At 47.2% G+C, this 23,924-nt stretch overlaps 1 protein-coding gene across 4 annotated transcripts in view; it reads left to right on the top strand.

The window, feature by feature from the left end:
* Positions 1–23,924, top strand: part of fgf13a (fibroblast growth factor 13a) — a 53,865-nt gene that overhangs the window by 2,589 nt on the left and 27,352 nt on the right. For 2 of the 4 annotated variants that reach the window (XM_011610445.2, XM_029847532.1), the window contains exon 3: positions 23,433–23,600. The exons of 1 other annotated variant lie outside the window; for it this stretch is intronic. In XM_011610445.2, the coding sequence (XP_011608747.1) occupies positions 23,433–23,600 (168 nt within the window). Of the gene's footprint in view, positions 1–10,631; positions 10,741–23,432; positions 23,601–23,924 lie in introns of those variants that run through there. One more of the 4 variants, XM_029847534.1, reaches the window with a different exon arrangement.

Genomic DNA, 23,924 nt, shown 5'->3' with positions numbered 1-23,924 from the left:
CAAAGGAGCGAAATACACTGAAGCTCCTGATCAAACCATACGCCCCTGCCTGCCTTCCCCGTCTGCACACTCTGGTGGAAACGCTCGCAGCTGCACCGAGCTGCTAACGCCGTCACACTTTCACACTGTTGCCTTTCAATAAGTTTCCAGGAGCGCCAGAATCCGGAAAGCTTCTCTTTGCTGCCGAGGCCTATAGAGAGGTCTTTGTATGGTCACAGGTGAACGCCACTTCCTTCACTGTAATACAATAATCTACGCTGACGCTGTGGCAGCGTGCCCAGTGGCGTTCTTTTTTACTCCCTCTATAACAATTCACTCGGGTCCTCTCACTGTTCAGCACTTTTTAAAGTGATCACAGCAAATCAATAGTCTTAATTGGCTTGCTTTTTTAAAAAAAAATACCAGGCCTGCAAGTGATAATGTGCTTTATTAATTTTCTAGCAGCAGCCAATTAAAGAGTAAGAGGTGGTGAGAAAACTGATCATCCAAGTAAATAAATGTGAAATAATTCATACGTGACGCGAGACAGAGGCGGTTTGCTCACACTGTTGAGGAGACCGTAGTCAAACGCATTGATTTTGAGGTTAATCTCTGCAGCGCAGTCGCCAGCCAGAGAGAAAAGTCATGTGTCCCTGGCTGACTCGTTTAAGCCCTCGGGCAGCACCAACTCCCAAACCTTCAGATGTGATAATAGGACCCTCCACCTAGCCGAAAACGATGCGCAGAGATGTTTAATAGCTTTGGATTTTAATCTGAGAGAGGACAGAAACAACATAACGGCGTGCGTCACTGCATGGGTCACCTGCCCCCCCACCCCCACCCCCACCCCAGAGGTGAATGGCAGGGGAGCGGAAAATAGCATGATAGCAAGTGGTGCTCCTCCTACCGGCGGTGGCCATTTTCAGATACAGTAGCTTCTAAACCAGCGTCCTCACCACTGCACATCTGTCACCATCATCGATTAATCGGATTCTTAACCATCTAAAGCGGTGCTGCTCGGTGCTGCTCGGTGCTGTTCGGTGCTGCTCGGTGCTGCTCGGTGCTGCTCGGTGCTGCTCGGTGCTGGCTGGTGCCGCCGAGCCCCTTGTTCCAGCTCAAAGACTGGTGTTTACCTTGGTTTGACGAGTGAGACTTTCGTGACAGTAATCTGTTCACCCCTCTGCGACTCAGGCCGAAATGCCACATTTCATCCTCTGACTGAATGTGTGATGTGTCAAGCGCACACACACACACGCGCACACACACAGCTCGATGGACTCCTGCATTTATGCATTTTCCATTTTAGCTGAACAATCTATTTAGGTTTTTTAGAATCATCATATTTCCATTTCCCACTCCTGCTGAGCAACCCTCTTCCTCCCTGCACTGGCCTGATGAGCTCCACTGCCGGGAGCGAGTGTCAGCCTGTGGATTCATGCCTCCACGTGCAGCTCTGAACAGCGCCGGGCACATACGTCTTGCATATTCGCGGACAGATTAATTCAGCGCGGAGCCGGTCTGAGGGATCGATGGGGCACCCAGAGATGGATCAGGGAGCCGCTTCATTAATCACAATCCAGGCAGTTGTGTCCTAACGCTGACACCTACTCTGATGTCATCAGCAGAACCACCCGCCACGGGTGTTGTTAAAATCCCTCCAACTAATTGCAGCAACGTGGAGGCCAACAATGATCCATCGTATCGACCGGATTCATTCGCATGCACTCAATGTCTGGATGTCAACCAACCGAACGTGCTGGAAAAAGTACTTCCGGTCTGGTGTTTTAGTGGATCTCCTGTGAAAGTGTTTCCGTTTCTCCTTTTAACTGATGAGTGAACCCAACGAGTTCAGGGGACTCCAGATAAATCTGGAACTTTCCTTTTCCTCGGGTTCACTCAGACTTAAAAATTTGGAAGGAGTCAGAAAGAAAGAAGTGAAACGGCTGAAGTGAGTAAAAAGTGGGAGCGGTGAGTTCAGCGTTGGCAACGTCGACGCGAGGAAGCGAGTTCGCTGCAGTACTTGTCAAAGACGGGGGATGGTGAGAACATGTTCTCCTGGAAGTCTTTGGGATGTCAGTGTGGCGGAGTTGTTCCCTGACAGATGATGTCGTGATACTGACGCAGATCTGGCCACAGCGCCTAGAGGGAACCAGTCGGCCGGTGCCCTGTCCTCTATTCCCGCTCAGCCTTCGGAATACGAGGAGTTTAATTCCTCTATATGCTCAACCTGACGCATTCCCTCTGGGGACATTTTTATTTGCAAGTGAATTGTGCCAAATGATGAGTTTTTAAATGATTCATTAATGCCGGGACGTATTGGACAACATGTCGGAGCAATGGGGTTTTTAATGCTCTTAATCTCTCTGGATGGTGAAATGGAATTATGGCTTGTCTCACGTCATCTCTGCCAGAAGTGTTCTGGCTCTGAAATCTCTAAATACCTGACCGTCCTGATGCATTAGTCAGCTTGGGGCTGGTAATCCGCAGAGCTGCGTGTCTTTTGAGGTAAACGCCGTCCCCTTCAATGACTGCTGGGAAAAACGGCCGCTGTGGCAGAGCCAGCAGAATTACCTGAGGGGCTCTTCCTGAAGGCTGGATGTGGAAGAGCTCCTGGTCTAAGACATGTGATCAGAATCCACCCTCGAGTTATGACGGAGGGGAAGTTTCCACTTCGGTGCCTCTGAAGCCCCATTTTCAACGATAATAGAACATTAATAAACGGCTCCTGTGGCGCCATCACTTTCCCCGACGCTATAACCTTTCACAAAGCTTCATTTATGTGTTAACCCTGCATGATTTAGGCTCAGTGTGCTGCGAGTTAAGCTAGAGTTTAAAGGCAGCAGCTGATGGACGCTGGGGTAGAGGTCTGGGTGAGCGTCCCGTTCACCTCTGGACACCATAACGAGGCGTCCACGGTGAGCAAAACGGCTTTGTTTTGATATTTTACAGTAATGAAGAAATAAGCTGATGCCGTTCCATCTCCTGCCAACTGACCTTGAAAATTAATTTTCTAATGGCTGCACCTGAATTCCTCTCATCAGAAACATGAAGCAGATTAGGCTTCAAACAAATAGGTGTGGGATTATGCTACCTCTGGATTTTGGATTACTGCAGTTTTACTTTCAGGATAGCACTTTGTGCATTACAGTTGCTAATCCATCTAAAGTCAATCCCTTAATTGTTGTTTTCGTGTCATGAAAGCTAAAAAAACAGGCCTCCTTCCCTCTTTTCCTACTTCATATAGAGAAATGTCTTACATAACGCTTTACTCCGACGCCGTTGCTCAGGAGGGCTTCGTTTTCATCCAGAGCAGAGATGTGACAGTTCCCCTGCTAGCGTATTATCTGTTAAACTGAAGACTGTTAAATCAGCAGGATCGTCCTGAAGTACTTGTTCCTATTAGCGCCGCCGCTGAAGAAAAAGTCTAAATCTTTTTTTTTTGACACGTCACATCTCTTTTTAAAAAAAAATCATCATCACTATATATAGAAGAGATGACACACGGCGAACTGAATCAGGTTATCCAGATTTAATTCCATTGTCAGAGGCTGTCGCCGTTTTCGTTGAGCGCTGAGGCCCACAGGAGATCAGCTGACTCATTCGTCCGCTAGCTTTCACGACCCTCCGAGCTGACATTAAGTCTGCTGCGTTCCTCAGATGTTGCTATTACAGAATCAGATGGTTGCTCTTTGAGTCCAGCAGAAGCTTCTCTGCGGAGAGGTTTAAATACCAGCAAAGCGGATCTGGAGCTCTCTTTGGTTTCGGAGGCAGAGAGAGGTCACGGAAGCAAAGGTCGCTGTCGAAGTCACGAGTTACGGTCATCGTTCGGATACACGTAGCAGGAAGTTAGTGAGGAGCTCCCGCGAGGTCAGCAGACGTTTTCAGGTCAGAACGTCGCAGGTGATCAGCAGAGGACGTCAGCATGTCCCGTCTTTGCCTCACGACCTAATTAAAAGTGCTGGAAATGAAAAAAAAGACGTGAGGAAACAAACGGAAAACCGATGGTTCGTGCAGGAAGCCGATTAGCAGCTGCTGGTGCTGTCATTTGCAGCTGGACTCTAGTCTCCGTGGTGATGATTCAACAAGAAGACGCGCAAACCGCCATCTCTTCCGAACACATGCGGAGAATACTTAACAGGATTACGCGCTTCTTGCTCTTCTCCCGCTGTTCATTTCATGAGCTAGCTACAAACGCAGCCCCGCAGCCGCACTGCACAAAAAAAAGAAGGTTCCGAACGGACCTGACAGGTTTGGGAAGAGAGGAATTAGAATTTAGACGTATTTAAGATGCTCGAAAACCTCGTCTGGTTGTACCAAAACTCAGCTTAACTTGTTCTATGTAAATCCCTCTGCTTTCGTTTTCACAATGTTTCGACTTATATAAATGATATATGATGAATATGTACATGAGGTCACAGGGGAATCGATATTTGACCTTCACGGCACTCATGGGCGCCGTTTCTTAAACGTCCAAACCGCCCGTGCTGTGTTGCTGAAATAAGATAAATAAGATGTGTGTCAAAGATGACGGGAATGTTGGGTCATGTTGTCGGTTGTGAGTGGATGACACCATGGAGCCATTTCCACGTGTCTCTCCCATGAATGTGGACGGAGAGACTCCCAGTGTAACGACGACCCTTTGGCAGAGACAACAATTGTGTGTAAAAATGACCTCAAGCAAGGCGGTCTTGAGAGAAAACCCCCACCCCGTTGCAGAGAAATGCACATGCACGCGCTCATATTCTCCGGCACGCACAGCCTCTCCAGCGCTGCACTCCTGAGGCTCATTCTATTGACCATATTGATCCCGAGGTCGCTCTCTGAAAACAGCCGTTTCATTGGAGCGCAGGTGTGGATGCGGTCTCCAGAGTGACGCCCTGGATGTGGGTTTGTTTGACCAAAACACTGGACACAGGTCAGCGGCGTGGATATTATGGCTCAGATCTGCTATTAATAAAGACATAAACACTCACCTTTTTAGAGACGGGCTCTTACAATATCACATTTAACAGGGGAGGGTCAAAAGAAAGGACCTAAAGTCTCGCTTTTTTGGAATGCCCGAGACTTTAATCTCAGTTTCTCTTCAACTAGAATATGAAAGGTGATATATAACAGAAGGCCATTAGTCGTATTCCTCCGAGAAGACTCATCCATTCAGCATTGATGGGGGCAGGAGAGTGGAGGGCCAATCCATTCAGTTAAATATTCACCTGGGGAAATAAGATAAAAGAAGTCGCTGAACCGCCGACCCATCGCATGAAAATGTGTCTTTATGGGCTGTTTTGTGTGGAATTAAGCCCTATTTTAAACGCCACTGTGTGAAAGTGTTCCAGGCACACTGGTCCTCTGTTCCTGTTGACACGCAAGGAAATGGGGAAGAAGGGTAACACTCAAATGTTTGCTAAATATAGCAAGAAGCCAATTTTACACAGTCTGGAGCAGAAAACATCATGGCTGCGCTGCCTCCTACCCATCAGGGAGAAATCATTTACATAATAGGACGCTGCCACGGCAACAAAGCCCCAATAAGCGTCGGAGCCGTCAGCGTGGGGGGTGGATTCTGAGGTGTCTCCGGAACATGTTTCCGAAGACGTTACACACGCTCACACGCTGTGAGAGAGGCCGGTACAAACAGGCAGTCAGCTGAGCCGCTGTTGGGGGGTGAGAGGTGTTTACGGAGGTGGTACGAACCAGCGCAACGGTCCAGGTGTTTAACAATGCTAGCTAATATAGCATATTCATATGGAACTACACTGGTTTTAGCATCTGGCCTGGTAAAGCTCCTGTGGTGCTCGTCCAGCGCACTTTCACGTCTTCATTGGGTTTGATTCAGCTTGTTTAGGGTGGCATTCATGCTGTTGGATTTATCCTTATCCTACTTAAAATGCTGTGTTCTGTGTTATTTCCTCCCTGTGGTTCACGTTCTCTGCTGTTACAGAGGAACATCTCACCAAACGAAATCAAAGCCCATCATAAACATGCAGATGTTAAAGCATGAGGTTATAGTTTGGTGGTGATCTATAGGCTAAGCCATCGCTGGGAAGGGTTTTCCTTTGGTGACAAGCTTCGTTTTAGAGCTCCCTCCTTTAGGGGTCGCCACGGTGAATCGTCCTCTGCATCTGCTTCTCTTGGACCAACATATGCCATGTCCTCTCTTTATCCAGGTCCTTCCTCCTCGATGTCTTCGAGTAGAGAAAATGTCCACTGGCCTCTTGTAGCTAAACGTTTCCAGTGACGGTCTATGCTAACACAGACCTTGACTGATCTAGTATAGAATCCATACGAATGACTCTAATATTCAGTTTTATACTGGATGCTCTTCCTGCCTGCATTTATTCGAGTTGGAGACGGGCACAAGGAGTTCAGGACATCTTTTGTCCCACAGGTGACCTTGTGACCTTAAAGTCTGACCTTTGGCTTGAGTTTAGAGTGATTCCTACCTAAACAAAAGTTTCTTTTTCGTTTTGTCACATTTCACCAGAGAGTGTGGCGAGTGATCACATCATTTTTCAGTATAATTAGAGGAGACAAGTCTCTGGCTCCACAGCAGAGAGAGAGAGAGAGAGAGAGCGAGAGACGAGGAGCTATCCGTAACATCAGAAGTGGCTATTATGGAGGGTTGTAGTGGAGATGAAAAGGTTAGCTGCAATAAAAGCTCTGCTTAAAGGCCTGTGTGAAAAATATTTAAAGCTGGACAATTTTAAATTGATCCACATTCATTCACAGATTTTAGTCTCCGGCTAAATCCTTCTGTATTGATCATTTCACTTCTAATTTCCCTTGAGAGATAATCCAGCACTTCCTGTCATGTGACATCGCTCATTCACATAATGTTTGCTGCTGTATTGATTGGTTGCTCTCCCCAGCAGACATAAACAGCACGTAAACAGTAGTGCTTGTTTTATAGTTTGAGCATGAATTTCTACATTTCTGCAAAAGTTGTTTTGGGAGGATGTTTTTCTTTTGTCTCAGGCTGCACCAGAGTGCAGAAGAAGACATCTGGTGTTTGTTAACGGCTCAGATTATTTATGTTTCAGTGTTTACGTGGTGATAATCCCTTTTGCATCGTGCATACTGTAGATAGATACAGCTTCATCTATGTGTGATCACAAGTCGGCCTAAAAAGAACAAGTTTTGAAGACCAGAAGACCACATTTGAGGCCTGTGGGCATGTTAAGCAGGATGAACAGAATGTGTTATTAATGTGGAGGCAGTTCTCACACCTGCTATGCTAACAGCTAACTTCTGGGATAATGAAATACATAAATTCAATATGTATTTTCTCCTAACCTCTAGCGGGTTTAGCTCTTTTTCCTAACAGTCTGCAAAACACAACAAACACAGCTACACATTTGTAAAGGACGGCGTCATCAGGCAGGGACTGGACTTTAGAAAATTAACCCATTAACTTTTACTTTCATCCACACTGTAAAGCACCAGAGAGGCAGATGGCTTCTAAATTGCACTATCCAGCCTTGGCCAATGCATCACAGCGATGCTTCTCCTCCCATACACACACACACACACACACACACACACACACACACACGTTTTAACCTGCAGGCTAAGTGAGCTGCTTATTCTGCAATAAACACTTGCCGCTGCAAATGACCCAACCCACGCCGGAATCCAAACAAACATGCTAATCGCTTCGCCAGGCTGCTGGCTGAGCAGAATTCCTTTTTCAAATTCCTGTTTTTGCACATAATGGAAGCTCTTAATGACCCCGGAACAGAACCCGTTTACACAATATGGCGCGAGACTCGCCGAGCTGGATGTGTAGACTCGCGGCTTTGTTTTAGAGCTGTGGCTTGAATGATTAGAAACACATCCTTTAAAGCTACGCCCATGCAATCTTCCCCAACCTCTTTATCCGGACATACACAGGTGCCTCACTTGTTGATTTAAATCCCTCTGTGTCCCCGCCCCTCTTAACCTCATATCCACATACAGGCCTTTAATAATCACGCCGATGCTGATGTTACGACTCTCCAGTTTCTCCAAACTATTTTGAGCTGAACTTATTAAAGCCGCGCCGCTACTAATTAAGTTGTTTGTCTTTGCAAAACGATCTCCGCCTGCCCGCTGCTGCTTGCTAATGAGTGGTTGTGTCACGGCATCCCGCTCGCTCACAGAAAGAGAGATGAAAGCTGGGAAGCGGGCGGGAAAAACATTGACCCCTCCATGGCGCGTTTCCTAACGAGCCGCGCCGACACCGTCTACCGTCGGCGGTTCTGGTCCGTTTGTGTTATCACGTGGGGGATACAGGCGGCGCACGCTCCTTTTGCGAGCCGTCCATTTCCACCTGGAGTTGTGTTCATTGAAATCCGATTCAATTGAAAGCAAGTGTCCGTGCGTACGATTCTGGTATTGTTTCATTACCATCTGCTGGGAGAAATGAAGCCTCTCGTAATGTGCCTGAACCAGACGTTTCCACACCCCATCTGCCTGCTCAGTAGGTTACTAATGGAGCTTTGGCTAAAACGGGGGGGGACTGGTGGGGTTGAGCTACGCAAACCTGGAAAAGATGCAGTTTATGCCTGAATGGGATATAATCAATCCTGGTGCTGGAGGGTGCGCACGCTCCTGGCAGGTGAAACTAAAGCAAACGGGGAACTGCAGGGTCTCCCCCGCCTCTCTCCTGGTCTCGTCCCGGCCTCCACCCCTTTGAAGCGCGCTGTGCTGGGGGGAAAGGGGGGGGGCTGCAGTCTGAATGCTGATGAATGTCTGCACAGATAACCTGCGAGTGATCTCGCTGTCTGCCTTCCCGCAGGTTTAACCCCTGCTTAGTCAGGGAAATTAGAGAAAAACATCCTGTTTTGGAGCGCTGCAGAAAACATCCTTTGAGGGAACAGGAGAGCAGGGAAGGGGGGGTTTGATGACAGAGAAAAACGAGTCCCGACTCTCATAAACGCCACGATAACGAGTCCCACTCCTCAGCTCCACGAGACATTTTGCCATCATCCCATCTTTCTGCTCGCAGCCCTTGTTTCTCTTTCATCACTCCGAACCGCTTCCAGAGGCGAGGAAAAGCTTAAATCTGCCTCTGCTCGTCCCTTTTATCACACCCCCATCAAGTGACTCTTTTAGCGTTGGCCTCGTCTTCCTCCCTCAGCAGCACCACCATTGAATGTTAGCTAATTTTATGCTGCTCTGCCGCCCAAACAGCCCGTTCTGCCGTGGCGGGAATGTGTCGCAGTGGTCTGGGTGAAGTGTCACCCCTCCTCTGGAATGTTTTACTCTTCCACCTTGTGCTCTGCCTGATCCCCCCTCATCCGTCCGCTTGTCAAACGCCACATCGACAGGTGCCCGGGTGCCGCGGCGCCTGCGAACGCGCAGCGCGGCACCACGAGGGCGTAGATCCGAGGGCGCAGTGGGAGTGCTTGAGGAAATGTAAGCGGCTTAAGCAGTCCGTGATGTTGTCATCTCTCCTCAGCTGAGCTCCCGAAATAACAGGTCCTCTGGGTGATGACTGGCGGAGCCGAGCAGGGGACGGCGAACAGACAGACCCAGAACAGCCCGGCCCAGATTAGACCAGATCACACCGGCAGAGTTACTCACTCCACTTAAGCTCAAACTAGTCAATTTAACATTGCAGACTTTGTCTTATGCTAGTTTCATGCACGTTGAGCCCGTCTTCCCGTAAAGCTGCCGCGGGTCAGAACATCGGTCTTTTGCAATGAAGTCCTGGGTTTAGTCAGGTCACAGGTGGTGATGGTGCTCCTTGCAGGGGAGGAGCAGCGTGTCCCTTCCTCCTCAACATTCTGCAGCCCAGGAGCCTCTAAATGTGTCAGACGAGGGGAGCCTCACATCTCCATAGAGACAGCCGAGCGAGCGAGCGAGCGAGAGAGATGTGTTTAAGTCTCTTCTGCCTCCCCTCTTTCTCATCTAGGTCATTATGTAGGCTACAGGCTACCGTTTGTTTATGCTAAGTATGGTAACGCAGAGAGGGCCTGTCTATAAATGGGGGATTGGCAGCACTCCGGCCGCTCGGGCCTGAGTAAATGCACATATGAGTGCTTGTGTTTGACAATCATGTCAAAGAAGTGACCTTTTTGGAGTGCTGGAGGAGTCTGCAGATGATCTCGTCCTCACCTGTAGATTTACAGCTGAAATATTCACAAGAGAGAGCAAAACTAGATATAGATAAGCTATTTCTGGGAACGTGCATTTAAATATCAGAGAAAATAATCTCCTGTGATTATATTATCATGTTTCTGCCTTTTGCGTTATTGGAAAATTAAATTATCATTCTTTTTTCAGCCTATTTTTTGTTTCTGTGCCGCCTGTAGTCGACCCAAACGTTAACCCATCTACACACTCTTTTAGCATATAGCGAGGCACCAGACCTTATCGTGTTAGCATAATTAATCACATAAATACAATTTGATGTTTTACATTGTTCAATATACGCTTTCATGACAGCTATGACAAACAAGCCCCGGAGGAAGAGCGGCGGAACTGTTCTGGCGCCGCTTGTCGTCGTCTGGAAATTACCAGGACAGGAAGTGAATGCTACAATTCCATTATCAGAAATTGATCAATTTGATCTGGCTCCGTTTTTTCGGAGGGAGCGAGAGCAGCCTTATTGGATTCTCAGTCAGGTAGGAGGAGCGCGGAGCTGGATGTCGGCCACTTGGCGGGCAGAAATCCCCAGTGCGCATCCACACATTCGCTGTGGGACCCGCAGTGTGGAGGCTGTGTGGAGGATCTGGGTAATTTTACAGCCAGGAAAGTCAAATGTTTTGGCTTCACACACCGGTAAGCAGATATTACTGGAATGAATGGGGCCTCTCTCTCTCTCTCTCTCTCTCTCTCTCTCTCTCTTTCTCTCTCTCTCTCTCGCTGCACAAGGTTAGCAGTGTAACAAAGTAAAAATATACAAAATGTGTGATGTGGTCAAATGGATCGCAAACTTTTCATCAGATGTTGACTTTTGTGTAGATTTCCTGAGAACTATTTAACTCAGGAGACATTCAAGTGTCCGTGCTGTCGTCCATCTTTACATTTAGTCTTCGTACATTTGCTGAAGGTCTCTGGCGTGATTGAAACGATCTCGCAGGCACACTTTGTCTCTGTGTCCTGTTGTAAAACTGTCTCGCTAAGGCCCGGTAACAATTCCAGTTGTCCAACCCAAGGCTGTGGTCCGACGCCATGCCCAGGCGCCGCGTCCATGCCGGGCTTTGATTGGTTGTCGAGCTGTCATCGTGCTCGCAGCCTTGGAGTGGCGTTTTCACAGTTTAGCTCCTACAGAGTGTCATTACGCCTGTTTATGGCACAGGTCAGAGGTCGGGCCACGGAGCCGATGAGGAGGCATGCTGAGGATGAGGAGAGCGATGATGGATGGAGTGCTGCGATTGTAGTCGTCGCTGAGGTGTTCGTGTTCGCCCGTGTGGTTTTGGCAATTCCACACCAGGGTGAAACCTGCGGTGACAGGTGGAGCCGGTTATTGGCTCATCAGAAAAGGACTCGGGTCCTCGGGGTCACGGAGCCTGACTGCTGTGTTCAGCACTTCCTTCTTGCCATATTAGAGTCAAGAAAACCCGACTTTCAAACAAGCTAGATATAAATTTGAGATCCTTTTGGAAGAGCGACTGTGTTGTAGCTGCAACGCGGACGTGTCGCTTCCTGTCTTGATTATTCTAAGAACCTGGTAATCAGACAGAATTACCGAGAACGGCCTCCTGGTCCCAGTGGCTTTTTGAAATCTCCTGGTTATCGGAGTCCTGCTGCAAAACTTGTGTCAGAGAAATTCCGCTGAGGTCCAGAGATGCTTTGTGTACCAACCTGCAGTCCCTCTGGATTTCATGGACTCGGGCCATAATGGGGGTTTCACGGTCGGGTTACACGAAGGACAGGAGTCTAATGAGTTTTTAAGCTGACAGTGAAGCTCCAGGTATGAGTGTGTGAGTGTGATGTGTACAGCTGTAAGCTCTGTCATACACACTGCTGACAAAGGTCCTCAGCTCCGACACTGGCGGGCTGCGACGTTAAACCTCTGAAAGAAGGAGCTGCTGGACGTTACCTGAAACCAGTTAAACACCCGAGTTTAACTGCAGGTTGTGGTGTGTTCAGCACTAAATCATCCATCGATGTGAGAGGTGTTCAGCCACTCATAATAATCTGACATGTTGCACGATATTTTCCCATAAATCACATCCAGGGAGATGGGGAATGTGGAGACGGTTCGCCTGATCTCCCTAATGTCTCCCGGAACATGCCAAAATCTGGCGCGGAATCCATCAATCATCGCAGGCTGCCCGGTTCTAACTGGTTTATTCTTAGGATCTCTTCACTACAGCTGAATGGGACATCTGGTTCCATCATAATACAGTTCAGTTATGACCCTCAGTTCTGTGTTTAAAGAAAACGGAACAGTAGCAGACTGTTCAGCCTGACCTGTGGAACTCATTAGCTCCACAAAAGGCGCTCCGCTAACTTAGCGCCGGCTAGGGAAGAGAATCATGTCACAAATATGCAACAGACTCCCACCCACAATTAATTTAATAACAAGGGGGCCTGAGCGCAGAACTGTGATCAAGCTTTTAGGTCTTAATTGTGCCGCTTATTTCTCACTAGGCGCGTATCGAACACGCTAATAGCGTCCGTCCCGGGGGAAACAGGAAGCGCCTCATTTGAAAGGTCTCCCCGCAGTTTCAGTCATTCCGTCTTGTTTGGCCTCTGGAATCATGTTGTCATGGTAATTATCTGCGACACGGTCTGGCAGGCGAAGGCTGTGTGGCCTTGGCTCTCGCTCATCATCAGCGTCGGCTTTTATTGCCGACAAACACAGAACGCAAACAGCTGCGGCGCTGTTAATGGAGAGGGGATGGCGGGGAGGGGATGGCGGGGAGGGGCGCACTTATCTTTCAGTGCAGGTGGAAAGGAATGCATGCAAAGGGAAAGAGAGAGAGAGGGAGAGAGAGAGAGAGAGAGAGAGAGAGAGAGATCGGTTGACTCTCAGCTGCCTGGCCTCCCAGCGCCGACCGTTCTGGAAGAGTGCGGCCGGGTATCAAGTGGTTTTCAGTTACAGAAGCACTTTCAGAGGAGAATCATCGACAACATGGCCCCACCTGACCCCGCTCTGGCTTTTCCCCGTAGCTCTGCCTCACTCGCGCGTTGCAGCGTTAAACAGGCTGACGGCGTTTGCCACATGAAAGATTTTGAAAATGGAGCCGGCGCTGGGATGGAACACGCAGCTGCGGCCGTGCGTCCGCACGCGTGTTGAGCACCAACCAGAACAAAGCCAGTTTTCTCAGGTCTGCGTGTAATCAGATTGCTGAAGCTTGGCCCCGTCCAGGATGCTTTCACAGAAGAGGTCGACATAGTGACGGGTTGCTGGACAGCACTGGAGACATCAGAGGCCAGTTCCATGACCTGTGATGACTTTAAAGCTGATGCTGCAACATAAATTACATCAACCCTGAGTCTCCCAGTCCTCTGTGCATCCCTTATTATGTATATACATCGGTAAATGGTGATTGCACTCTGGGTTAATGTCTTTTTAACTACTTTGCTTCTTTCTGTCTGGCAGCAAAGCAGACGTGACGATCCTTTATGTACATAGCTGCGTGCATGGAGCGTTCGGCAGAAGCCCTGAAAAGAAAGTTTACCAGGAAAACTAGTGGCCGGATAGTGGCAGGATATTCACCTGTTGCTAGTGGTGTGGGTGGTGTGATAGCAGCGAGTAAAACAGCTGTCTTAAGCAATTTCTGTAATTGTAATCCCTGTCAGCAAACACCGCGTAGTAAACATAACATGAGGGTTGAGTCAGCCCCCCCTCTCCCTCTGCCCAGTTGCTCTTTTATTTCAACATCATGTCAAATTCTCTGCACACACACACACACACACACACACACACACACACACACACATACACTCACTCACACACACACACACACACACACACACACACACACACACACACACACACACACACACACACACACACACACACATCCTCGCACTCCTAACTTTGTGAGGTCTTTCACAGATATAATAGATTACCCAGCTCCCTAAACTAACCATCACAACTAACCCCCTGACCCTAACCTTAACCTAAACTTAACTCTAACCTCAAATTCAAAAATCTTAACCCCTCAAACTCCTTTGAAGTGGTTGGGACCAGCCAAAATGTCCTCAGTTCACATAAATGTCCCCAGTTTGCTATTATAATGTATATTTTGGTACTCAGTATATAGCAAGTAGAAGAGCACCCCCCCCCCCCCCCACACACACACACACAGCAGCCTACTGATGCTAAACAGATCTTGTACGTGAATTATCTCCTCAAATCGCAGGATATACGGCTTTATGAGTAGCCACTCTCAGCACTTGTGTTTTTGATTGGTCACCATCTGCAGGGCTTAACACCATGACCTCCCCAAATCCACCTCAAGTTTACACAGATGGTGCCCCCTGCCCTATTTATGCTCATGAACCAGAACAACTCTTGTAAAACCCTCATTTGGGATCAAACTGAGAGCACCGCTGAACTCTGCCCTGTGTGTTGTCTTCAAATCCTTCCATTGCACGGATGCACCACTTTTTGCTGCACTGCTCTGACATTTTTTACTCAGAAATCCCCCTTCACTGTTTGCAAGCACGGACCAACAGGAGCAAATGTTAGCTAAACCTGTTCTGTCTGTGTCAGGCATTTATAAAGGGATACACAGCTTCATGTCTGGATGGCCCAGCTGCATAATTCATGTTTGGGTGTGGAGCTAAATCTTCCAGCCCACCTTTTCCTCCGTCCTGCTGTACTCCTCCGCCGTGTAATGGCTTCTATAAAACGCTGGTAGCATCGACAAATGCCTTCCCAACTCCCTCCCCAGCCTACATGTACTAAGTCAGAACCAGAACAGCACTCAAGTCTTTGTAGCCATCCTTTATTCATCGCACTGGCCTTCAGAACAAAGTCATATAATGTCCCATACTTGGAAGCGAACCTATATCCTGAAAACAGTTCACAATAGATGTCCCAGACACAATAAATCACGCTCTTGACTCGGGTCTTTAACAGGCTGGTAGAATTTATTCTCTGTCTCTTCTACATAAATGCTGGGGACAGATAATCAATTAACTAGAGGCCAGGAATAGTTAAGGAGAAGAGGATAGGGGGTTTTTGTCCCGAAGGTGGTCGTCTGACGCTCTGGACCTGCTCGTGTTTGGACAGAATTTGCTGCAGTGAGTTAGTGTTAAGGTGGAGGGACTGTCACCCCGGATAAGGCCGGCCCAGTCCACATGTCTCTCGGAGTTGCGGGGAAGACAGTTTAAATGCACCCGCACAGAAATTCCATACAGGCGCTCTGAAACCAGACAAAGACACACATTTATGTGCAGTGACCGTTTAATTTTATACTCAGCGGATAAACCAAAGATGCATAAAAAATGCAAATATTGACAATATTTTAACATAATGTGGTTTATTACTTATACATTTAACCCTTAGCAACCAGGAGAACACAATCATGAGCAAAGACCTTTATGTTTGTCCTCTTGAAGTGTGAGGTCAAATATTTGTGGCTAGCGACCGCTAATGTTGCCAGCATGGCCCTTTCCCCCTCCCCGCCGTGCCTTTCTTCTGGATTTCGGTTTGACGGCCAGGACGCGTGATTGCTAGCGGGTGCTGACCACATAGTTTAACAGCTGTGATGAGCTGGCTGTTGTCGCTGGAAACGTACGAGCTGGTGAACAGCTGAGTGCCAGAGGGATCTGTCAGACCTGGACCGTGCTTCACTATTCACCGACTGGCGAGCCAACGTGTGCTGGAATACAGGTCTCCTCCGCCTGCAGCGCGCCACGTGGCGGCGTCGCCCTGAAAGAAGCGCTGATGTCACCCGCTTGACTATTTGCATTTCGTCTCCTTTTGCCCAACCTCGCCTAGCAGGATTTATGACCCTTTGATAATCCAGCTGTGATCCGGTCGCTGTGGACATTTCCAATCGTTAGCGTTTCAATCTATTTTTGACAGTGCTTTTTGGTGAACAGCCCTCGGCAGTATGAACGACAGTCAAATAGATGGCTCGTCGCAGCCAGGTGGGATTAGATCACACGTTGTGAGGATTCCACATACCATGAAGTGATGCTATGGGAACACCCTATACTGCAGTTCTAATATCTGGTAGAGGAGCAGCTGCCCTGTGGGGAGAGGCGAGACCACTCTAACTTGACCTTAGGCATCACTCTGTCTGCATGTGTGTGTGTGTTCTGCGTAGGTGACTTTAATGATGAAATCAAACGTGTACTGCACCAGCAGCTACGTGCAAATTTAGCTTCTCGCTATCTTCGTCCAAGAAAATGCCACAAAATTCGATCATTTCATGAGCAAGAATCAATCATCTCCTTTCACTTGAAGGAGACATGCATGCAAACCTCATGAAAACCAGGACTGAATGGTCATTTCTGTTGACCATTGTTCTGGAATAACCCTATTTATTTGAGTCCTTTTATCTCAGAGCCAGAACTGGGAGATGGAGCTCTGCCCCCTTTTTAGGGCTTTTGTCCTTCACAGAGTGTAGCAAATGAAGGGACGTGTGAGGCTTCTGCCCCTCTCAGGATGCATTACGAGCCACCCGAGCCATCAAATGCTAATCCCATATTTTTGATGATTCAGATGGTGTTGGCGTTAGTTGTTCCTAAATCTCCTCTCCCTGAATGGCTGCCTTTGAATCCTTTATGTAATCCATCATCAAGGCCAAGCTACTTGGGACACTTTGCTCCGCTGCAATGGAGAGCGTCCCTCACTGGTTAATATAGCAGAAGGGTCACCGTTAATGCCAGCGTAATCCAGACTGTGAGAGTGCATTTTCCCTCCATGTATTCATACTAAGAGATATTCTAAGGGAAATTTGGACCCGCCTGCTTTGTTTTCACTTTCATTCTGGTAGTTTCTGATCTGATTTAGTTGAATCTCAATATAAACGAGACAGATAACTAATTCATCAAATGTATTTATCTATTTATTTAAATCTGGAGCAGTTTAGTTCTTCACCTCTTCTTTTAACACAATTTCCTCCTCCTCCTCTCCTTAAAACAGTGAGTGTTGTATCTAACAGCTGCAGCAGATGTGACCGGATGTCGTAAAAGAGCATTTCTCTAGTTTATATCTGCTGTTTCTGCCATCTTTTACAGCTCAGTTTCAAGTTTTACCCTTGAGAACAGTGTTTCCCAAATACTGCGACATATTTAACATTTGTGGCACCAGCCGCCCTCAAATCACAGTGAAAACTGAACTGTAATCTGCCGTTTAATCTAATTTTCAATAAACAAACTGCACTGTGTACCACACATAATGTACATCACATTCCAAACCAATATTATACACTTATTTGAACTAGCTTCACCATAAATCAGAACCAGTGAGGGAAAAATGTCTTGTTTGCATTGAATCCCATTTACATTTATGCATAATACACCATAAAAGCCTCTTTATTCTCTTTCTACACTCCCTCTGTTCCCTCTACAATGGACAGCAGCGAGCTGACGGCTGTGTTTGGTGATCTGATCTGTTTGGCCGCCCTTCACACCATCTCCGCTGCCAATAACCGTGTTCTTGGCAGAGACGCGCTGATCAAAATTTTCTCTTCGTAGAGGCGTGTCGCTCGTCACGCAGGCTGATTGGTAATGAGATGGAATAACGTTAGTGGCCACTAATGCTGAAAATCTGACAGAATTTGCTTGATTTATTCGCTCAAACTGCTAAATCTTGTCTGGATTCGGACAGGATTCGCTCCTCTTTTTTTGTTTTAACAAATTGATTGAAATTTTCTTGTGTGTGACAGATGGGGTAGGACGAGGGTTAAATACTGAACCAAGACCTCCCGACCCTACAATAAGCTATTAAAAGTGTGTGTGCAGAGATCAGTAGGTGCAGTGAGACTTCTACAGACTGTAGTCAGCCTCTATAATAAAAAATACCTATTCAAAGTAAAAATCTAATGGCGTTTACTGTTTTAGTGTAAGTGTTTCGTTGTTTTAGTGGTACTTATACGCTCGCTTGTGACCAAAATTGTGATTTGCTTGAAGATTTACACCTGCAGGCTGTTCTTAACGAGCCAGCAGCTCTATCTCTCTCTGCAGGTCTCACCTCCTGTTATGTAACGAGGCGACAGCATTCTCTCAGCAGGCGCTTTCTGCTTTTTCTGTGAATTTATGGCTGTTCACACCGCTGAGTCGGTGAAGGATGCATTTATGACTTCTGCAAACCGGGATTTTTTCATTACTGTGCATTTGTCCCCCCCCTCTCTTCTCTCGTGGTGTCGACGAAGGTCACGCAGCGCCTGAGCCGACGCGTTAGCGTGTTGAACTGTGCTTTCGTAAAGCCAGATTGATTGAATACATTTTCCCTCTCAGTAACTCATAAAGTATGCCCGCTCTTTGTGCCCAGGGTGAGGTTTGAAGTGTGTGCAGTGTGAAACGGCTCGTGGTTTCTCCAGCATGAGGCAATAAACGTGCTCCGTGAGGCCACGGAGCTGCTGCAGGCTTCCATATCATTTTGAATATGATTAAAATTGTTTAAAATATAAATGTAAACTCCTCAACCTCGCAAGATTGAAGACCTGAAGTTTACATACAGCACTTTAAGCATAGTGAAAAGGACTTTCAGGAACTTTTACTAACAAGGTTATTTTTACCTGGTGAAATTTACCTGGTAATCTGTGTCTTTAAATCATCCCATGGATGTTTTGGTACTTTTGCTTTTTGGAATCTTGCTGTAGATTCTTGACCGTTTCACACATTTTTGACAGCGTATTGCACATTTGCTTCTGTAGACTCGGCCGTTTTGAGGCACCAACTTGAAGTTGAATTTCTCGACCTCGCCGTCCCCTTGCTTCCTGTGACGTTTCCTCCTCTGCTCCATTTTCCACATATAAACTGGTTTGTCACTTCAGCGCAGAATACTGCGAGTGTATCCCAGCACAACGCTACGGCCCTCAAGAATTCAGAGGAATCTGAAAGTCCTCCCCGTTGTCAGGCAGAGTCCGTGGTTAACAAAAGTTTTCGTTGGGTAATTTTAGTTTTCAAACTCCTGGTTGAATGAAAAATGCTTATGTGGTGGGAAAGCATTGTTATATTTATGCAACAATGTTGAGATTATCATGCGCCTATAGTAGAACCACTTTATCTTTATATTACTCTGCTGCTATCAGGTCACTTTTAATTTATTTTGAACAGACAAGATAAAGTGATTCTGGTGCAGAATTTGCATTGATATCACAGCCTGTGTGGCGTTGGGCTTTGTTGATCTGATCAGACCTGTATCACCTCCCCCAATGTTTCAGTCTTCCTGAGGTACAGGTGCCAGAGGTACAGGTACAATCCCATTTGCTCTTTTCAGCTCTTAACTGCTGTGAAAAGGATCCATAGCATGAATCTACCTCAACAGAGGTGTGCGATTCATCCCTTCTGACAAGAAAATTGTGAAACACAGGAGTACATCACAGGATGGAAGGTTACCCGTCAGTATTTTACGCACGTCTCTGTGTGCATAGATTCATTTGTTGCACTACACGAACAAATCATTTAAGAAAAGAACTAATTTCATAGATGAGATGACATTTAATTGTCTTGCAGTCACATCTAAAGGAAAACATCAATCAGGACTATAATTAGTACACTTTTTTTCTCCATTAATGCTTAACTGACATTCATTGAAGGGCTGTAATGGGCAAATCTAGCAGTGCAACAGAAAGCGTGTGTGTGTCTGTGTGTCTGTGTGTATTTGTATGTGTGTGAGTCAGACAGTGCAGCGTAGTTTGGATCCAAACAGTCTTCAAATATTGATCTGCCAGCTGAGGCGTTCCAGGGATTTTTAGATGAATTAGAAACTTCTGAAAGGTGAAAATAGTTCTCGGAGTGACAAGTGAAGTAAAAATAGCTGTTTTTAAATGCACCAAAAGTCAGTCTGCTAAATGGGATTATTTGTGAAGAGGTGTCAAACGTAAAAGCTGCACCACTGAACTCTAATCCCAGATGCTAAGGAAGCTGTCAGGCTGAGGTGAAGTCTGTTCTGATGCTAAATCAATACCGTTCCATATGAGAGCTGGTGGCGTCTATCATGGGCCTGTCAGAAGCAGTTTTATCACACTCATCTCTGTAGACGTATGATTCCGACGAGCAGATGTAATATATTTGCTCTCCTCTCGGCTCAAATATATCTGTAAATCTGAGTCGCGGGTCTTCGGGCTCAAAGCTGGGACAATATCTGAGAAAAAGATGGAGCGGTACATGAACTGTGTGATCAAATCTGCAGCAACTGCTCGATGCCATCATGTCAAAATGGACCAAACTCTCTGAGGGCTGTTCTACCCCATGAAGAATTAAGGCAGTTTTGAAGGCAAAAGGGGGTTCCAATGTTTTACTCGCAAGGTAGACCTAATCAAGTGGCCGGTGAGTGTATATTTCATAGATCACATCCAAAGCAGTCCCGACAGTTTGTAATTTAGGTGCCTTGCTAGCCAGCGGTTGCTTTGCTGTACGGCTGGGAGAAAGAAAAGCCTCCAGCAATCAACCCCGATCTCCTGGGAGGCCTCATAATGGAGCAGTGACTCAGGCTGCTATTTGAACAACACTGAGCTAAGGAAAAAATAGAAACGGCAAACTGTCAAGAAAAGCACGTGAAGTGTGAAGGCTGTAAAAGAGATGGAGCTGGCTGGCTAAGAAACCACCCATAGAACCAAACAGATGGAAAGATTTAAATTTGCAATTTTCTTTGCAGATATGTTAAAATTAAATCTGGCATTGCCGTTTATGCGTCATCTGCCTGTGGAAGAATTCTTCAAGCAATTTGTTCTGTTTACAAGACCCAGACAGTCTGAACAAAGGCAGACGAAGAAAGGGAGCGAAGAAGCTCAAGTTCAGCCTGGCTCACTTTCTTCTGCAAGGTGACTTCCAAACCAAAATATAACTCTCCTTTCATGAGATGATGCTCAGTGAAGGGAAGGCCTCCCAGAAGACTCTGTGCTAGATTCAGCTCCTCGCTAAGCCACATTGAGGACACGCGTCTAAAAGACGACAGGAACTTGGGCTACAAGCCCGTTTCTTTGCTTAATTCCGACTCTAATTTAGCGAGTGCGCCATTTGTCAAGTCATGACGAATCTGTTCCACCCTGTTCACGCTCCTCTTATATGAAAAGTGCTACATTTTTCTAGACCTGACAGGGCTTCGGTTGATTACAGCCGTCCTTGAACTCCATCTGAACATTAAGGCCAGCAACATTTTGGTGTCACTGCTGATGTTTTGCCACATCAAGCCGGCCCCTCGCCGGCCTGGCGCATGAACTCAGCGGGGCAATTTCATCTCCCCTGTTTTATAGGCCGCACATAAACATGCCCCACTCATGTTGCTGAGCATGTCAGTCATATCGGGGTCTTAAATAGATGAGCCCCTAACTCCCAACCCTCGTCTGTCGCCAGCAATTGTACCCGATTCTCCTTACTGTGAGATTTATTCCTGTCAAAGCTGCAAGGACATCTATTGCAGCACGTGAAGGGTCCTTGCGTGGAATCGCCGGTGCCTGTAGATCACCGACTGTCATGACCCTGCTTTACAGATGGTTCTATGCGTTCCCCCTGACAGACGGCGGCTTCTCGGTCCCCGCTGCATCGTTCATCAAGCATCCCTCAATCCCAATATGCACTCCTCATCAGGGCTGGGGCAAGGATGCAGAAGACAGGCTGTAAAAGATGGCGCCCGGGCCCCTCCTCTCCCTATCCTCCCAGCCCTGCTCCGTTTAATCGCAGATCACAGATGAGCCAGCAGTTAGTGTGCTCATTAAAGAAAAGGTCTTAAATGTTTGTTAAAGTTCTCAAATTTATCTTCCCGCCTGCGTCCCGTGTTTACTACAGCAGCTAAAAATCCATAAAGTTTGGGATCAAGTGCAGCAGCAGCAGTGAGTCTCAGCAGTCATATTTCTGGAGACACACATATTTTTCCCCATATATTCCGAAATACCATTAGGATTTCAGTGGTTCTCTTGAGCGAGCGACTGCGCTGCCGACTACCTCCCGGTTCTGCAGGACCGTCTGGCCGCCGCCCCGTTATTGTGACCGTTTATGGAGGAGCCGGGCGGTGACAGTGAGATAACCACGACACCTGGTGATTCATTGCAGGGGGTTTGAAAGTGCGATACCCTGCTGCCTGTGTGTGCGGAGCGAGGCGAATGAGAAGTCATTTTTGGCTCTTATTTTCCTGAAGTTATGGCCCGTTTTATGGGCGCTGCTAACAGGATGGCTCTGACCTTCGCCTCTCAGAAAGGTCTTCCTCTCAAGGCCACGCGGGATCTTTATGATCATCGTATAATCCTCGCATCAAATTCAACAACTTTTCTTCACAAATAAAACAGAAGAGGCTAAATCACAGATATAAACCAAAGTTAAGAACTAGTTCAAGGAATTCACGCCATCAGAGAGGCAGGAAATAGTTCATTTTTCACCTTTGTGAGTAAAAGTAGACGTTTACACACAGAATGCCAACTTTTCTGCCAGTCACTTTCTTGTGGGTGGGGCTAAACCGGAATCTGATTTTGTTAGTCACACGTGTTGTAAACGGAACTGGATCAAGCGTCACGGCGGCTCTACAGCGGCGGTTGATTAATAGCTTTCTTTGTATCTGTTTTCATTAAACGGCTAAAGTGGCAGAGAGAGAGGCAGGACACCAAAATCCATCAGGGAGAGGAGATGCAGTTCATTTAGGCTGGTTCACATGTAGCTAATCCATCAACACTGAGAAAATAGGTCAGTGATAAAACAAGCAGCGCTGTGCCCAGAAGAAGACAGATGCAATAGAGCCAGATCGCCCTGACGACGCAGGAGGCTGTTCGCAGGATCCCAGGACAGGATTTCTATTGACGGGTGCAGAGTGATGTTATAGATGCTGCGACAACAAGCATGAGCGCATGAAATCAAATCAGGTTACTCCAGTGTCACCTGGGGGCCTTTGCATGCCTTTGCTCCTGCTTGCCTATGCACACGGTGCGCGCGTGTGTGTGGGGGGTGTGTCTGAAGTCGGTGATAACCACTCACCGCCTGACTCGGTTTCTATGACGCTCACTTAGAACAGTCAGTAAATGCGACGACAGACAGCACGCCTGGCTTGCAGCTCCGCCACTCCTGCCTGTGCAATCACGCCACAGCCGTGTGTGTGTTCACAACCTGCCGCCACAGTGGTTTTACAGGCGGTTCTCTTGGATTTCTCTCGTCTTACTTTTCCTTTACAGCGAAAACGCCGCTATTGTCGCTTCCATCTCAGCTCCGCTCTCTCTTCTTCTGTCCCTCTATTCTTTACTTCTGTTTTTGATTTGTTCCTATGAGCTATGTTACTGTTAGTTGAAGCTCACTCTGTATCCTGATGTTTTTGATTTGCCTGTGTTTTCTGTGATTCTTGTTTACTTTGGTTTCTTTGTGTGGTGAGCCCTCTAACCCCAGTTCATTCTGTTATGGCACCATCACAGTCCAGGATGACGCTGCCCCAGGTACCCAGGAGTACATTATGTTACGGCAGGACTCCATCCACTCAGCGGATATAAGGAGTAAAGGGTCCCCCTTTCGTGCTAAGTGTCACGAAATCTTCTGCTGCCCCCTGAAGCAAGTCGTCCACAAAGAGAGCTCAGAGCCCGAAGGTTTGTTCGCACCCCCCTTCTTATTTTGACACCCCTCCCCCAACCTTCTCATCTCTCGTTCCTCTCCATTCCTCCTGATATCATGCTCTGCCTCCAGACTGTCTCTTTTATCCCCCCCCTCCTTGATGTATGACTGTGCAGCAATGTGCAACCCTGTGTGTGTTTTAGCAAATTATATTCATAGTTCTGGCTGAAGAGAACCTGTTAGAGGGCATCACTATAGTTTCTCTGTTGTGCGTATGTGTGTGTGTGTGTGTGTGTGTGTGTGTGTGTGTGTGTGTGTGTGTGTGTGTGTGTGTGTGTGTGCACAAGAGTCTGGCTGCA

The sequence above is a fragment of the Takifugu rubripes genome, chromosome 14 (assembly GCF_901000725.2).
Source record: "Takifugu rubripes chromosome 14, fTakRub1.2, whole genome shotgun sequence".
Classification (NCBI taxonomy): Eukaryota; Metazoa; Chordata; class Actinopteri; order Tetraodontiformes; family Tetraodontidae; genus Takifugu; species Takifugu rubripes.
This window is presented reverse-complemented; position numbering and strand designations above follow the sequence as displayed.